This window comes from Amphiprion ocellaris, chromosome 21, assembly GCF_022539595.1.
Source record: "Amphiprion ocellaris isolate individual 3 ecotype Okinawa chromosome 21, ASM2253959v1, whole genome shotgun sequence".
In the NCBI taxonomy this organism is placed as follows: Eukaryota; Metazoa; Chordata; class Actinopteri; family Pomacentridae; genus Amphiprion; species Amphiprion ocellaris.
The window spans coordinates 15,809,915-15,828,980 of NC_072786.1; the positions used below are offsets into that span (position 1 = coordinate 15,809,915).

General features: G+C 40.6%; 1 protein-coding gene across 3 annotated transcripts in view; it reads left to right on the forward strand.

The window, feature by feature from the left end:
* plxna4 (plexin A4) overlaps nt 1-19,066 on the forward strand; it is a 250,805-nt gene that overhangs the window by 155,430 nt on the left and 76,309 nt on the right. For all 3 annotated transcript variants that reach the window (XM_023274628.3, XM_023274629.3, XM_023274627.3), the window contains exon 5: nt 4,779-4,879. In XM_023274628.3, coding sequence (XP_023130396.1) covers nt 4,779-4,879 — 101 coding nt within the window. The remainder of the gene's footprint in view (nt 1-4,778; nt 4,880-19,066) is intronic.

Genomic DNA, 19,066 nt, shown 5'->3' on the forward strand with positions numbered 1-19,066 from the left:
AATTTATTTCTTTTTAATCTCTGCTTCCCGGCCAATAGAAGCGATAGACTGCCAACACTGTGCTGAACTAATGAACAAACTCACACCAGGGAAGGAGAAAAAGACGAAGCTAGCCTGGGGGAAGAAGAGAGAAGATAAGAGAAGTTCAGTGTACCCTACAGGCTGTAAAGCACGATTGGACTATCACTTCAGTTTCCCTCTCTCTGTTCATTTGGAGTGGTGTAGTTTGGCTGCAGGTGGAATCCCTGTTTAATTACAAGTGGAGGGCGCAGGAAAAGAGAAGGGTAAGAGAGGAATAGAGATGAAGCCGAAGAATTAGTTGATAATAAATGTCTCTGCAGGTTTAATAAATGGTCATTTTCCCGCTGCAAGTTGACTTGAATGCTCCTGGCATTGTGTAAAGAGAATAAGGGGAGACCGAAAGGAAAGGAGAGGAAAGAAAAACAAAGTTAATCTTTATCATTTCCTCAGTCAAGTGATTAAGTTCTTGAAGTGAAAATTCTAAATACACTAAACTAAGTATTCTTGCTTCCTTTCTTTCCCTTCACACCCATCTCCTACAAGATACAACAGACACATAGACACTTACTGTATATATAATCCAATGCTATTGTGCAGCCACAGCAAATTATCAAGTGTGTCTTCATCTCTCTCCCCACACATTAAGGCATCAAGTACTGCTGTAATCTCTGCCTTTTTTAAAAGCATGATTATATTCAGCAGCTTCCATCTCGCCCTATTGTGAAAGGAGGGAGAGTGCAGGGTGTAATGGCTGTCATTTACTCACCTGAAACAGGAGGGAATTATAAATGCCATGCACCCCATCCTTTGTATTTATCCCTGCTGATATGATAGCGCTGTCATAGTGAACAGACAGCGAGCCATAATGGTTGCCTCGCTGGCAAAACCCACGAAGAAGATAGCATGAAATGAATGTGATATCGAGATGAGAGGGACAAGGGGTGCATTGGGTCGTTTAGCCACCAAATCCCTCAATTTTTTGATAAAAGGGGAGACAAAAGTGTTGCCTGCTAAAGTCTGTGTGTGAATGTGTGTGTGTGTGTGTGTGTGTGCCAGATAGAGAACAGAGGCTCTGGAGAGATGATGAATGTATGATCTTACACACCTCAGAGCATCTGAGTGACTGAGACAGACAGACAGAAACAGGAGGAGAATGAATGATATCAGGACGTGTGCTCTGGAACAGAGGGCTCACATTGGCACCCATCGCCTCCGCTGGGCTCTGAATGTGGTGTGTGTTTGTCTTTATTTGTGTGTGTGTTATCTGTTGACAAAACCATCTCCCCAGATGCAGGCATCTGAGACTTCGATAGGCATCAGGAGGTCCCTTCCATTCTGCTGCCTAAGTCTAATTCTCTGTGCGTTTTTTGTGTACGTGTGTACTTGTGGGTAGTGTGGCTATCGGCGTATCTGCCACTGGTGAAGTGTTAAATTATAAAGCGTTCAGATATGGTGGCATCTTTTGCTACAGTTCTGTCTGGGTGCTTAGCTTTTATGGCAGATCACAAGGTGACAAACCACTCGCTGCGGTGACATGGTTACATAGATGATATAAGTTCACACATAGACAGATGCGGGCAAATTGTGGCTTTATACACTCATGATAAAGCTTTGACAGCTCAAATCCCTACATAGGCTATCACAATGGCCTTTCTCTTCAGTAACTAAGAGGTTGTTGAGCTGGCAGTGAGGTGAAGCTGTGATGGATCTTAAGAGGAGTAGCAGGCCTGGTGGAGAGTGACAGGAAGGGAGGAAATGTATCTTGTGAGATGCTTTGTTCAATGAAGATCAGCGTTGAGTCTGATCATGTGCACAAACCGTTGCTCCACTATCTCCCCGATTCCATCTCAAACTCATTCCCTTTATCTACCTAATGCAAATATGCTTTTACACAGCAGGGAGGGCAAAACATACTTGCAATTTCTTTCCAGAAGCACACACGCAAGCTTAACACACGGCGATGCACCTGCATTGTCTCTAATCTGTAATAGCATGCAGGATTCCTCTTGACTTTGACAAGGAGATACGCCCCCTCTGAATTCATTGTGTGAATCTATGCCTGTGTGTGTGTGTGTGTGTGTGTGTGTGTGTGTGTGTGTGTGTGTGTGTGTGTGTGTGTGTGTGTGTGTGTGTGTGTGTGTGTGTGTGTGTGTGTGTGTGTGTGTGTGTGTGTGTGTGTGTGTGTGTGTGTGTGTGTGTGTGTGTGTGTCTGTGCACATGCTGCCTGAGTATGCTATTTATAGTACCTGCAGAGATATACAGAAGATACATAAATATAGCGAGTCAGAGAAGGAATGATGTAGCGATGTGTTTCAAGAGGATCTCCATCATACCACTATGTCAGCGTCTGACTTCAATGATAGTATATGCGTCTGTGCGCACATGTTCTGAAATGTGATTCCCACCATGAGTGTGTGCAAAACTCTCTTGACTTGGTGTGTTTTTATTTGAGAGAGAGGCTGACAGGCAGAGATGTGCTGTGTGATAGTCTGTGCGTCCAACAGAGAGAACCGCCATCAGTGCCAGGCTGTGCTTTAGAGATACCACTAAGCATAGGCATTTCTGATCTCTTGTTACATTCAGTCATGGCCTACATTGCATGGTTTAATTATGGTCCTTTTATACCCTCAAATGTGGAATTTAGTCGGTAAAATGTGCTGCGAAGACATGTATAATTATATCCAAATGTATAAAGAGAGACCAATATGCAAAATATTTGATCCTCAGCACTTATGGTAGGTGGTGCACTTAAGAGGTGATTTGTTGATTTGAGACATAATTACATCAGTGCACTAAACCCATATCTTCTCAAGCAAGCTGTTCTCTTTCTGAATCCATGTTCTGACCTTGTGCCTCAAGCCATTTTTTTTGGTTGCTTTTTACTACAACTTGGCACTAGGTTTTATTATCCTGTATTAGTATGTCTTTTCTCTGTACTGTATACTGTATGCATACTATTGCAAAGACACAGTCAGTTAATGTAACCCACGAGGAGACTTCTTTTCTTCACTATTTTTGCTGCAGGATTTATTTTTGTACAGTTTCTTGAGAAGTAAGTGTATGATCACAACAGATGAATAGATATGTGATAATCAGCTTGTAATTCCTTCCCCTTGATGAGCCTTCATCTGATTTATCAGCAAGTAGAACTATGGCCAGTGGTGATTTAGCTGTACAATACACATGTAGTCTTATGCACACTGATTTTGTAACCTTCCAGTGTCTCTCTGTTAGGATTAGTTTCTAAAATCTTCATTTGAGAGAAGGAATCTCCAGGTATCTGGTAGAGAAAGGAAAAAACATTTCCATCTTCATCTAAAAAGTAAATTTAGCTACCTTTTCAGCACTGAATTTCAGCGAGTATGCAGACACACATACGTATCCTCATAGCCTCATCATAACCCAATATCAGTCCCACGCTGATGATGTCGTCTCCCTTCCTGGCTGTCATTAGTGAGCAGCGATAGTGACAGCGGTCATCCACCAATGACGGGTCATTAATCAAAAGTGCCAGCAACACCTATTATTGAACCATGCGGTTACCATGGTGACAAGAGGAGGGGACAGCTGAGATCTACCTCAGCTTTGCCCCTTGCACTCATTCACTCATGGCCCCTGCCAATCAGTGCCAGTCAATGCCAGTTTGAATTGGCAGGGCTATATATCATAATAGATGGATGATGGTCCCAAGTGGCCGTGGTTCCCATGAAGAGCCAGCTGGATGGGAGAAAGATGGACAACGTCAAGCAGGAACTTTTTCATAAAAATCTGTCATGATACAAAATACTTAGCATATTAGTTTGGTTGTTTGACTTGGTTTTGCAGCTGATGTGCATGTGGCTCGAAACCAAGACTTTAAATTTTCTTAGATTTATTTTGTTTTCAGGTTGCTATGTCAGAATAAGCAAAAGACCTAGAAAGTTTTATTACTAATCTGCCACTGTTCACTGCAGGAACTCGCAGACTGTTTTAGGGTAACCTGAACCTTTTTCTGAACCCAAGAATTGCCTCTGTAGAACTTCTTTCAGGAGCATTTTTGGAGGAGATAAAAGCACTTTCTTTTTCACTTTATAGAATCTGTTAACTATCTCTGAAATACTCGCACACAGGTTTTGCATCTGACTGGTTTTACTAAGAGAAGCCAAATGCTGATTGGCTGTGCTCAGAGAGGACAGCAAACACCATTTGACATCATCATTGTCAACGTAAAATACACCATATAGGCTAATGCAACAAACTCTCCAATGTTGTATATACAGTATAACAAAAACTGGGACTTGAAGCTTCGGATCCTAAACCGCAATGGAAGCTGAATGTACCACTTCTGGGGCCGTTCTAGTAAACATTCCTTGTACATGCCTCACGTTCCTGCAGTGGAAAACCTCTTAGTCTTACAAAGTGTAATAAAAATTAGGAACATCCCATCACATCTATGACATCTAATAGAGACAATTTACAGCTACCTTAAATATTGATGCCAATAATGTGCTGAGTCATTCAGGGTGCAAAGACTAATGCAGCAACCAATGTTTTCATCACATTAAAATTTCTGCCATTGCATATCTAAACACTGCTTTTCTCATATCTTGGAATAATAAATTTCTGTGGTATTTCACACACTCTGTCAGTCTTGTGGTAGTATTTTTCTTCTTATAATTTTACTCATCTTCACACCATTCACAAATTGAAAATGTATTCTGAATGTCCCTCTACTGCTTTTTTTTTTTTTTTTAACCTTGTTGAATTTCCCTCTGCAGCTGTCCAGGGTGCCAGTAGAGGCCTGTGGTCAGTACTCAACCTGCAGTGAATGTCTTGGCTCAGGAGATCCCCACTGTGGCTGGTGTGTCCTGCACAACATGTGAGTACAACTAGAATTGTCACTAACCTGCACACACACACACACATACACACACACACACACACACACACACACACACACACACACACACACACACACACACACACACACACACACACACACACACACACACACACACACACACACACACACACAGCACAGCCAGAAATACTCACAAATTCTCTCTGTCTTTTACTCCTCAAGCCTATAAACACTTTATTTTGTCAGTTCCTTCCTACTCATTTACTAAGGCTTCAACATACTAACGAGACATTTTGGGGAATGAGGTATTTGTGTTGTTAACCTCTCCCACCTCCATGACGCCTGGGTTCATGCCCAGCCCTTTAGCCCTTAGGCATTCAGGGACATCTCTAGCCAACCTGAGCCATGTCTCAGATTGCTTTCCTAGGGTTCAGCGTTGTGCCAATGTCCCCCTCAGATCCATTACCAAACCTAACCACTGCCATTGTTTACCAGCCCTGAAACCAGATCCTGGTGAGAGCAGAGACTGGTGGCCACTGCCAAAGTTGTGATGGGCACCAGGCCAACCTTCAGGAGTTGACATTATAGCTTCTGTTATTGTAGAAAACTGTTGAATAAGATCTCAGAGATTATCTCATTAACTGCAATTGACTCACTTTGTCTTACTAACCTGTTCCCATTCCTTGTATTTTTTTCTTCCTTTACTTTTGAGATTGTGTGCGTGTGTCGTTCTCTCCTTTGAATGCACAAGCACACACAGATACGCACAAATTCACAAACACCCCAGCTGCTGTCAAACCCTTGTCCCTCAAGATTGGAGAGGGAGATAGAGCTTGCTGGGGGCAGGGAGATTTCCCACTCCACTGTAAATTGAAAATTGGTTTCTTGTGTTGGTGCAAGCCCCAGGGTAGAGTGTGTGTATATATGTGTGTATGTGAGTGAGACTGAGTACATTTAGCACCTTTATCCCTGCTGGCACTGAGAGGACATGGGGAGGGCAGAGAAGCAGTGGGATTGTGAGAGAAACACGCTAAAACCTAGAGAGGACGAAAGATGGACGGGGAGGAAGTGACAGATAGAATAAGAGATGAATGGCAAGATAACAGAAGGAGAGGTTTAAACTATAATAGATATTAGATACTCTAAAATTCTAAGAAAGACAAAAATGAAAAAGACATCATTGCATATTGAAAGATCTAGGAGAGAAGGGGTGTCAAAGAAGTGCAAAATGACAGATCTGAAAAGACTCTTAGTGAAGAACAAGTTCATGTGCAAGAGAGTGTAGGAAGGGAAAATAGAGCATGAATGGATATGAGGTCTCCAGGGTAGAACCACACTTTGATGGGTTATGGGTCACAAATTAGAGGTTACCATGCATGGATGTGCAATTCATCAGTCCAGACGCTTCACGTTTATCACAATTTCTTATATTCCCTCTCAACTTAACCAGACATTATTCAACTATATGGCGTATTCTGGCAGATCATTTAATTTGAAAATAATTTGTCCAAGATGGAAGCGTGAGAATCAATAAGAACAACAAATTAACATCGACCAGTGAACAGCCATTGTGCAGATATTTGGAAGGTACTTGCAATTTAAAACAAATCTTAACTGTGACTTAAGATCTTGCCTCAAGTGTGAGTGAATGTGAATACGGTATGTATGTAGGTATGTGAGTGCATGTGTGTTTCCGTGTGTGTATAAACCCATTAACACTCTTGACATCCTCACAGTCAGAGCAAATGGGTGGCCACAGATTGGCCTGTCACACTTATCCTGATAGAATTGGCTCACCTCGGCTCACCTCCGTCTCAACACACATGCACCCAAGGGCAGGTGTACTCACGCACAAACCCTTCTTACTGGAGAGTTTGTGTCGTCACCAAAACAAGAATGGAGCTCAGAGAGAGAGAGAGAAAATAACCAGAATGACACTTTAGTAGATCTTTGGTGTCTTGATGTTTGATCATCACAAGGGCAAAAAAAGAGATTACAGGTGTACATGTGCATCAACACTTACACATTCTGCCTGCTAAACTTAGAGTTTCAACCTTCCAGACACAACCACATGTAAAATGCACAACCCGGTGGGACTGATCGACCACAGGCTTAGCTTTCTCAGAGTTCCTCCTTCTCCTCACTCCTTTTAAACCCTCAGCTCGTGAATTCTTAACAGGGTCTTGGTGTAACTGTAAACTCCCCCTGAGCTCCACCTACATCACAGGGCAAGCAGGATTTTCTGCTCCTGCTGCAATCACTCTCTTTACCTGCTCAATCTTTGTTCTATGAACTAGTTTTTGGCATCTGTGATATCTATATTATTGGCCTTTGCTTTTTTCAGCTTCCTGTCAAGTTCACATTTTTAGCTATTTGACTGAATGTAGTCTGTTGCAGTGTTCACTTATACGTGAGTGCTTGAACAGTAAGACATTATGTGTACTTGATTACATTTTGCCATACAACAAAGCAACTGCCAAACTCTTCAGTACAGATTACAGTGAAGTATAAATTGTATAAAAATGGAGGGTGATTTAGCAATAGCTAGTATCCTGTGCTAGCCTACTGCCTCAAATGCAGTAAACTTTAGAACAAAAGATTCCTGTTTTAATTTAAGTTTTCCTCTCACTTCCTGCTTTTATATCCAACTGTCTCACCAATTTCATTAATAATTGTTGTACAGCTGAAATACTGTGGCACAAGCTATGGAAAATTGGGATAGCAGATTACTTACTGAACGCCGATCGTGCAGATTACACACATGCAGTTTTATGTATGCACACATACTGCACACACAGTCGTATATATTCCACATTAAACATGTCACTTTTTCCCTACAGGTCAGTTTTGCCCGGTCTCTTGAGGACAGTTAGAAAACAATTAGTTGTCCGAACACATAAAAACGCACACTGAGATGACAGGGCCTTGAAAATTATGCTGGGATGATCCCAGAGCAATCTCCCCAGTCTGATAAAACAGTTAATAATAACATGTGTGTGTATCTTTCCACTCATTCCCAGTGCCCACTTTATTTAATGACAGTCATGTGAGGTCAGTTATAGTGCAAAGCCATTAACAGGCCTAATTCATAACCTGATCGAATTTGTCCCAGCAGACCCCCAAAGAGAAAAACATCCATAGAGGCACAAAGCGTACGTTAGTGGAAATACAAAAGGAACACATTTTGCACAGTATTTTAATATTTTTCTTTTGTAAGCAGTCTGTATTTTTATCAGATTTGCTGGGGAATCAACAGAATGAAGTGTCAGAAGCCAATGATGGTAAGAATGGTCGCATAAAAACCGAACTCGTATGATTACTTTCCAAGCGTATTACAAGAAACATTCCTTTATGCAGTTTAAATATGCTGAATGATAAAGCAAGTTGAAGGAAAAACTGTTTCTTTTATAAGGTAGCGTGACAGTGAATTAACAATGCACAAAGTCTATCCTTGTTGAAAAGGTCTGACACACACACACACACACACACACACACACACACACACACACACACACACACACACACACACACACACACACAAACAAACCTGACCTAAAGCCCCTCTCTCCAGGCGTCTCAGAAATATCGAATGCAACATATCCAGTGTGAGAGGAAGTATTTGATATTCAGAGAACAGAAGTGTTCATCGTTTTTCCTTCAGTCTCCACTCACCTCCGCTTGAGTGTCTTGGCAGAATAGCTTTTTTATTTATATTGCTTCAAGAAATGACTTTTCAGACAGATTCACACCTGAGAAGAATAATTATATATGGATAACTGGATACCAGGGTCGATAGGTGGCTGTTCAGCATAATGGAGTGTCACTGCTGAAGCATGATCTACTGAAAGAAGAAGCCCATTCAAATATAATGCATGTTGCATTTATTTCTATTTATACACCAGCTGGAAAATTGTACAAAAATGTTTGTACTTATTTCACTGAATAACAGCAAAATAAGACACATTTGTACAGCATCCAACCATCCACTGTACCCTCGCATGCTGTATTTTTACTATAATGATTAATAAACCACAAGCACAAAATGCTCTCATGACTCCCTCGGGATCTGTGATTGTGCAGAAATTCTGCTCAGTCATTGCTTGAATTGATTAACCTGATGTTATGATACAGGAAAACCAGTGAACGAGCTCCAAAAGTGAATGATGGAATTGTACATTATAAGACCACAGGGACAGTCTGCAGCACAAAAAGGACAGCAGATAGATACATTGTGAATTATAATGGAGGATAGGTTTTTTTGTGTTCATACTCAATGCAGTGCTATCTTGTGAATATTTTTTTTTTCCTGGCCTGGGCAAGGTTAAAGCTATTTCTACAGAGAATAAAACAGGCACCCTGCCTAGTGCTCTGACAACAGACCAAAGGCTTAAACAATGCATCTTTAATAACATCCAGCAAAAAAGCCAGAACACATGAAACTCACACTCGTGAACACTCTCCCACCCACACTTGCTTTGTGCTGGAAGGATCGGTGTTGAACGGAAGGATAGCAAGCAGTTCTTCTCCAAAAGTGCTCTTCCACATAGTTTGTTGTTCCAATCAACCTTGAAATCACCTCACTGGACTGAGAAAAAACAGAATTGCAAGTTACCTCTCTCTCTCTCACTCACACACACAAACACACACACACTCGTTCTCTATCAGTATTGCCTTTATTTACTCTATAGATCGGTGAGAGGAGCTGTTAGAGAGAACACCAGGGGAAGAGGAGAAAGGCAATCAATATTACAGGAGAGGAAGTCAACAGGAGTGGATGGGGCACCTGTTTGTGTGTGTGAGTGCATCTGCTTCTGTGATAGCAGTCATATTGTCCTTGACAAACACTGACCATTCATTTAGAAAGTTGAATGTCCTCAATAATCACGCAGGAGTTTGACTTTGAGTGTGTTAGATGTGTAGTGACATATGCTATCTATTTATCCTATCGACCTTATATCGAATGAACCCCCTATATGTATTTTTAAGCCTGCAAGGAACATTTGCATCTGATTTTCCCCCTGCGGTGAGCCCTGACACTATTCGTGTCAACCTGGAGCCTCACCTGTCAACCAGACTGTCTTGGCCTGCTCATGCTCTCTGCTGCTGAGATGCACAACTTATGCTAATGCCTGTCGAGCTCGGCAGGTGAAAGGAAAGTTTTCATATCAGAACTTCCTTTTCATCATTCCCTTTCTTTCCACTCTTTTACCATTAATACAGATGTCATACTCTGTCAATCAAGGTAGAGCTTCAAAAATGGCTCCTACAGAAGATTACCTCTGAAGGAGTATCTAAGAAGCCTAGTGCAGGCATATGTATAGTAGCAACCATACATGCATGCATCCTTAATAGTATGCAAATGCAGTATTTATTCTACATGGCAGATTTACCAAACACTTGATTTCTTCATTATTGAAAACATAGCATCCTAGTTGCATAATAAAAGACTTTACACATCGTTTGTAGAGTATTAGGCTTAAGCCATTTTTAGATTTTCTAAGACTTGTTCAATTCGACAAACACACCGGGGATGTGTGGCATACTGTTTTTGTTTACATTACAGTGCTGGTCTGATATGACATAGAACTTTTTCAGTGATTTTCGTCCACATGTCAGCCCCTCTAAGTAAGGCAGAGACACTTCTGCAGTGAGCCAATGTACCAGAAACGGCACGTTGTGGATATGTTACCTCCCGTAATGCCGGCCTGTCAGCTGTCAGTTTTGTAAGTGGTTAACTAGACTGTCAACAGGCCTGTCGTGCATGACAGCCAGACAGATTGGAAACCATATTTGGAGAAGTACCATTGTCAAAATGAATGTCATCATATTTGGCATGGATGTTGAGAATATCTCATATTACTCTGTGATATCGGTGTCAGTTTGAAACAAGTGGTGCTAATGTTGAAATATCTTCACATTAATAATTGGTTTGACATATCTCAATCTCTGCTTTTAGCTCTGATAGTGGTAATATTCCCAGAACACTGACATCACTTTCTCTTTCTCACTTTTCCTCATTTTTTAAAATATTTTCTTATTCTCCTCCTAACCTCTTTCTCTTTGCATTATCATTCAAATCACACTCCGTCTCCAGCAGGCTTATCATCCACTATATGTTTGTGTTATCTGTGCTTCCATTAGTCACATTCACAGTCTGCAATTTTTAATGCACCATCAGTTTCAATGTGTGTTTTGCTGCATTTTATCATATTTTATATGTTTTTGCATTTTCAAACATTTGCACATATGATCTGTATATGTGTAAAGCCCTTGTATATTTTTATTTCTTTTAGAGTCTTGTGTGCCCATAAACAGCATTACTCTTCCAATCCTTTCCTCTCTTCCTTCAAGCACTCATAAACATTGATTCTTTGTCCACGAAGTGGAATGAGGACAGTAAAATCATCTGTGCAACTGGCCACAGGCAAATGCCTTCTCCTAGTTCATTAGATAAGGTCTGTCGATACAATCAATAGTGAATCTCTACAGATTCTGCAGGTAAACTGTGATATACAGAGGCGTCTTTATGAATCAGTGGAATGACTCATAATGTTGTGCGACTCAAACTGAATGATTCAGTCACATTTTACAAGCCTGCTACTTTCATTTTCCTTCACAGTACTGCTCTGTTTTATCACAATCAACAAATAAAATCAATACAAAAGAGTGTGTTGAAGTCACACAATCATGCCTTAATAAACACTTGTCAGACATCTGTACAAGCTTATTAGGATAATACAAAAAGTTCAGGAAGTCATACGTAAACACACGAAGTGGCTCATAAAACTTGCACGTCATGCTGCAAGCTTCTTGTCTTATCAATCCTTTGTATTCCCAAGATGTCTTTGGTGCTGTCAAACGAATAACCTTTTCGGAGGGAAAGCTAATTGGCAGATCCACTGAATGTTTTTTGTTTGTCTCTCCCCTCTCTCACACATTAATTCTGCACCGCCGCTACCTGTCGCCGTGTTCACAGCCATCCGTTACCTTCAGTATGCTCATTACTGTGGTATGCCACACTAATGCTAATTAAACTGCAGTCCCACAGTTAGCATGCAACCAAGGACTCATTGTGTTTGGTTGTAGTGACCAGTAGCTTCCTCTCTATACTGCTGTAACTGCTTTGATATATGTATTGTTTGGAGAGAAGGAAATTGTTTGCCCAAAAGGAAAGTTTTTACAATATAAGGAAGAATTAGATTGAACATTAGGACAGCCACATTTAACCAAAAAAATTTTCTGTATGCTCCTATCCGAGACCAAGCTATAAAGTAAATAGGCTGACATGATATAAATTACCTGCGTTCATTGGTTCTTCAAACGCACGGTAATGGTGCTGCATGCTGTGGAGTTGTGTAGTTTACATTTAAACTTGCCAGTTCTTTCTCTAAATGACTAAATGAGAATGTGACCTTTTCATCGTCTGAACAGTTGGACTGTATGACCATATCTAGTCATTGACAGGGTTCCAATGAAGGGATATGGCTGGCAAGTCATTAACCTTTTATAATTTCATACTTTTTAAGAGGTCGGCTTTACAGTTGTATCCAACCTGGAAACTCTGTACTTTGAATCTCTTCTGAAATGCATTCTATAGATTGGAACTTCTTCAAACTTGATCAAATTTCAATTGCATTTGCTGATGTTTTAAGCTTAAAATACCTAGATTTCCACATTATTACGGACTTATAGGATTTTAGAGCCCTTGCACTACAACTTCAGTTGGTAAAAAAAAAAATGTTGGAGGCATGTCAATACTTTGCTCAGGTCAAAATCCCCAAATAGAGAAACAGTTTTTGGTTTCAAAAAGTATTAAAAATGACTTAGCTAACCCTCCAAGTTGAATTTATTCAGTTGTTTCTTTGATCTTGAGATTCTTGCATCTATGGCATTGCTCTGATGTCTGTGCCCAGGGGAGGATGGCCACCCCCTGTGTATGGGCGACTGGTTTCACCCCTTACCCTCACCCTCCGCCTCTTGGTGGGTGCCAAGGGAAGTTGAGGAAAGGGAACAAGGCCAAGAAGTGACAGGGGCATCAAGACGGAACGGAGTGCCGCACATCCCGGTTCTCTCTCAACTGTCACCATCATAGTGTGAAGACACACACAACACAAACCAATCTACCTAGCCTTGCACACATGCACAACAGCTGCACACCCACTTTTAAGTCAGGACCATTGCTCACTGTCACCTAGTGTCACTCCACCACACACAGGGAAACAGAGACACTGGAAAATGGACACGCACACACAAACACACGCTCACAGTGGGGAAGGTGTCTTGCTTTTGTCCGGCAGAGCATGAACCTGACACAAGGACTGACATGAGACAGAGACGATGAATGAGAAATGTGGTGACAGTCAAAGTGAGTGAAGATGTATGGTGATATATTCCAAGCGATGAGTGGGGTGAGTGGAACAAGAGAGAAAGTGGGATTATATAAATTCAGAGCAAAAGAGAGTGGGGATTAGAAATCATCTGGTGAAGAGCATAAATTAAACTCTAGAAGCAGGTACTCTGGCAGAGCATGTGAGGGTAAACACATATACACACACAAAGGCATGGAGACGATGGCTCATTGTAGAGGGGGCGAGGCTATAGTGGGCTCTTATGCAGCCTATTATGGGCTGTATGGAGATGCAAAACAGATTCAAGGAGAAACTTATAGAAACGGAAGGGTGGAACAGAGAAAAATGTGGATTACAATGAGATGTCCTATTTCAGAACCATGGACAGTGCCATGGATTTATTACTCAGCTCTAACCTTCTCATTGTTAAGTAGCACAATTTTAACTTGAGGTTAAAATAAGGTGGACTGAACTAGTCGGACAGTCAACCAAGGAAGGCAGATAAATACACAGTTTGACATGCATATTCGATGCCTGATATAACCACACAGCTGTGTAGCCTTGAGAAGCAAGCCATACATACTTCACTTCTACAATAGCCAGGTAGATTTCCAGATTAAGATACTGGCCTCTGTTAGGAATAACATTTATTTAACTTTAGGCATCTGAAACTGTGTTCTGCATTTGGCACACAAGAAAGATTTATTTAAAATATACAACCAAACCATTCACACATATAAAGCTCATCTCGACTGTGACAGAGAATGCCTCTGGGACCTCACATGTCCCATCACATAGCTGTTGCTATGGCAATGGCAGCATAGTAACAAGATAATAACCATGTTATATAATCCAACAGTAATCCCTTCTGATGTTTCAGTGTTAATGTCAGATACTATTGTCACTGAGATTACTCACACATGCCAACAGCGACATCAGGGTGTTCATCTGCTGTTATCAAAGATTCATTCAAAAGCTGGACAGTTTGAGCTGTATTTAATATGGAGAAATCATTTGTAATGACATGATTCCAAACCTGCATCTTTCGAACCATAGCCGTACGAGAACTTAAACATCCGTCTTACAGCTACATATACAGGCTGGGGTTTTCCAAAAATGCTATACTCTATCTAAACTAGGCTACACAATATCCCGTGGAGCGTAAATTGTAACGAACCCCAATGAAACGATTACTTTCTGTATTTCGTTCCAAAATGCATCTGCAAATTCTTTTTTTGTTTGAAATCTAAATAGTTTACCTTGTGCCCCTCTTTCCATGCATATCTGAAAGTATAAGTATGTTTTAAACACTGAACAATACTATTTACAAATCCTGTTTATGGACAAGCTCTTGGATAAGTTTAAAATGTGCAAAAGTAAAGAGTTAGAATGATCATGGCTCTTTTTCTAGTTTCACACTAGTAATAGAAAAAAAACAAGGTAAGAAAAAATCTGTTGAATTTGTATCAGGCATCAATACACAGCATTCACACCTACACTTCAGAGACCTTTATGGGCCCTATTTTCATCCACAGAGAATGACTATAACTAGAATTTGTCTTCTCATTCAGAGAAATGAGAAACTGCCCTGTGGCTGCAAATCAGCACACCTAAACTCGACAGGCAGTGTATCAACTGCCTCGATCAATAGTATCATATGTTGCTGTCTACACTTGCGTACATGCAGGATTATATCACAATATAGATAAAGAAGAAGCTAAGTACACTGTTGAGACCCCATTGTAAGAAAAACAAAAAGCCCTGTGTTATTATCCTCCGGCGCAGTTATGAAAACATCAGTCGGCGTAAATTTGCAAATATCTCTGAAAAAAGTGTAGATGAACTGCAATAATAAGCTTATATTTTCCTTGTCAGTTCTTACGCTTTAATTTTGGAATTCTGTGCTCAGATGTGTTGATGTATTGCAATGAATGGAACAGCCATAGATGAGCTGTTTTAAAAATGTTCCAATATTAGCTTTTAAAATCATTGCTTCTTTTTGCCCAACACATGACACATTAGTTCAGTTTTGTCATCTTTAAATGCAAAAAATTACACTTTGTAACAGTAAATCTTAAAATTAAATAAAATTTACAGTACTAGATCCATAATAAAGAAAAAGTGTAGCTAACATGATGATTTAAAAAGCATAATTTCGAAATGATTCAGCGGTAATTCAAGAAAATCTCATAAGAGCTGTTGTTGGTTCTGCCCCTCACACACACACAACCACATACACACCAACATACCTTTGAGTCAGACAAATGAAGGTTTTTAATACAGTTAACCCGGCCTAATGACATCTTCAGGGGCAGCAGTGGCATCTCATATGCTAGATAAACAGCCTAATAAACTTGCCACATCATGCCACCATTGGGTACCTCTGCCAGGGGCCTGTTTATTTGTTAATCTGTGTGAGTGCAAGAGAGAGACAGAATGAAGCGATGAAGAAAGTTGGTCTCGTGGCTTTTGACCGCTGCTAAACTTGCACAGTACTAAAAGTCATGGCAGAGAGAAACAGCTGCTATTTCATACCCAGAGACTCAGACTGATGCTGGCAATTATCACCTACTTCAAGGATGAGAAATATTGGGTTTATTGAGATTTTTGAAAATAATAAATACTAGTAATCCCCATTTTATTCAAACACTTAAATAAAACTACTGAATTCAGGTTCTCTCCCTACCAAACTCTACTTTTATGTATACATTAGGACATTGTTCTGTCTCATATTGCTTTGCACCAATGCAAACTCTCAGCAGCAGTATTCCTGTATAATTTTCCACTCAGCTGGTGTTCTTGCATTGGTAGTATGCAAAGGGGATAGCTCAGAGATTTCTAGACCTGGGGGCAGCTGCTTTGCAATTTCTGTGTCTTCAGGTATGGCCTTACGAGAGACAGATTTTGTGTGTGTGTTAGTGTGAGGGTTCATTTGTGTGTGTGTGTGTGTGTGTGTGTCCACACAAACTAGAGTAACGGGGTCATGGCCAGTGGGCCAGGTAATGACTCTCCCACCAGCCCCTTCATGCGGATTTCTGCTCTGTGGACCACCACTCTTAATGATAGCAGAAGGAGGCTCACTTGCCCTTGTGTGCGTTTTTGAGTGTTCGCCTGTGTTCGTGTGTGTTTGGTCACATGCACAAGTGAGAGACGTAGCCAGCCTGAATGTAGATGTGTCATTTGACTGCATCTTTGTGACACAGCTCATGCGCTACAGTAACTTATACAGCCTAAGGCTATTAGTATGTATAGGATTCCATATAGTGTCTGATGATGCATGGGTAGTATGGTAATTGGGTTTGTGCCTATTTGTTGCACATTGATTTATCACAAACAGCACAGTACAGACACGAATACTTTAAAATGTCTTGTAATTTCAGTAGAGAGGTTTTGCTTTTTATTGTTGGGTTGTTCTATTTCTCATTATATTTATATATACTTACATAAAAAAAACATGTATGAGCTGAGAGTGGTTGAATTTCAGTCTGGTGAGAATTTAATAGCTTTCATTTCCCAGTTTGCTTGACCTTCTCCATATGCCTTGAATTAGATATGCATTACACCTGAAGTTTCACATGACCAAATACATCTGCGCCCTCTCTTTAGTCTATTCTTTCTCTATGCTCCCCTGAGCCCTGCAACCTGCGCCCATTGATACTCGACTAGCTTCAACCACAAGGGATCTAGTTTGGTATTATACCGTGTCTCCAAGCTTTAAAATACTTAAGAATGCTGTGTGTTCCTGTTGCTTTGACATGATGTATGTGAAGCAGTCAAGATTTTTGTAACTGTCTCTGTAGTTTCTGTGTTTCAATACTGCTTTTTCCAACTATCTGCCTGAAAAAAAGCTATGCTTTTTAGGTTTTTATAAAATCACAATCATGTTACAGGGCCTGCAGTAAATTAGACCTGTTTAAACACATTGCTTAGTGTTGATTATTTTTCATCTGGAGACACACACTGTAAAGAATAATGTTCTCATTTTGTCAGTTAAATGATCAAAGAAGCTTCATGATAAATATATTTGAGGGAATATTTTATCTGCCAGACCATCTAGTCTTGAATAGCTGTGACAGCCTCATCAGTAACAATTGGCAATGTTAAAAATCCTTCTCTGCCCTCTCCTCAGTCTCCCTCTAATTGTGTCACCTTATCAAAGACTGGGAGAAACAAGAGTGCAGATTAGTTTTCATTCAGGGCTCATCTAATCCTTTCAGCTCGCTCTCATAATGTGTCATTGCCAGTCTGTCAAACAGCGCTGCACAACAGCAGCATCACTAACCAAATGAATAGATGTTGGACATCTAATTCGCTGCTAAAAAGATAGCCTGAGTCAGGCTTTTTATGACTGTTGTTTGAAATCTGAATAGCTTGATCTCTGGGGTTCCCTAAACGCTCTATTCTTTGCTGTTTACAAAGGGTGGGATTGTTACACATTGTTACAAACGATGCAATCTGTTTTTCTTTCAAGGTCCATGTGGATAGCAATTGAAAACAATTATCTATATTGCCCACCTCTTACATCAGTTAAACCATGTATGGCATCCTTTCACCGAAGCACCAAGTCAGCCAGAGCAGCTACATAAATTGTCTTTCACTGTGGCGTGGATGCAGTCCAAATCAGCATGTGAGAGGTTCGGTGAGGCTGCAAGACAAATACATATCTGTTAATGGCCAGCCACTAGTATCTCAGTAGGTTTCTCTGCTATCAGAGAATTAAAGGAATGGGTGTTCCCTGCAGTGAAACCATGCAGGGCATTGGTATAGACATTTTCCTTCAGCGTGCAAATGGAAGACAAAATACTACCAAAGAAAACTATGTGAAGGCTGTTCAAATGGCAGAACACTGAACAATTGTTCATCTTCCTTGAATGTAATCTGAAGGACTGGAAACTTATCATGGCAGCAGTCTTCTTCCTTCTGAATGTTTGTCTGTTAAACGGTGTGTTGGTGGGTGAAATTGGATTGTGCTTCACAAAAGGTGGATCCAGGAGCATTCTTTTTTACAGGAATACTCTGTGTTTGTTAGCATAGCCCTCCGACTGTGTCTTCACTGAGAAAAACCTACACAGCAGTACCATTACCCATCCTTAGGGAAATACAGAGGTGAAGAGAAAAGAAGCTTCCCACTTGTACTGAGTCATAGACTCTGCATTGTCTGTCTGTGATGGAAAGGTTTATCATTCAACTTGTTGGCTTTTTCATCCTGCCCAGCAAGTCAGTGAACTTCTAACTCTGAGAAGATGAAAATTACATTCTCTGCAGGTCTACAGTATAGAGCACTGAAGTGAAAACACAACTTCCGTGTTGTGTTCCAGATGTAAAACAGCCTATGACACTATTAGTTGAAAATCCTGCCTTGGAAGAGAGCTTTTCTCTCATGTGGTTTGATTCCTATGTATAGAGAAGGACAGTCGTGTTTTAAAAAACATCGTTTATTCACTATTTCTCATATACAACTTGATGGAAGGGGCAAATGCATCAACAAGTTAGCCAAGGTAGCTAGCTCAGTGGTAAATTAAATTAAATACTAGTAATCAGTGACTTATTTAGGTGTTGGCACTGTCTAACAGACTCTTCCAAATTCTTCCATAGGTGTTCAGTTAGGCTGAATTGTGGTGCCATAGCAAATGACTTGACTTATTTTCCTACTCATCAAACAAGTCAGAGACCTCTCCTGCTGTGTGGATGGGAGCGTTTAGAAATGTTTCATCATAGGACAAATGTGATAAAAATGATCATTCAGAATAATTTCGTACTGATTTGCAGTGAGCCTTCCCTCTCAAATGAACCCAAACAAAGTCTCCCCCAGAACAACAAAGCCACCAAGTCCCTTTACTGTAGAGGTCAGTGGTTC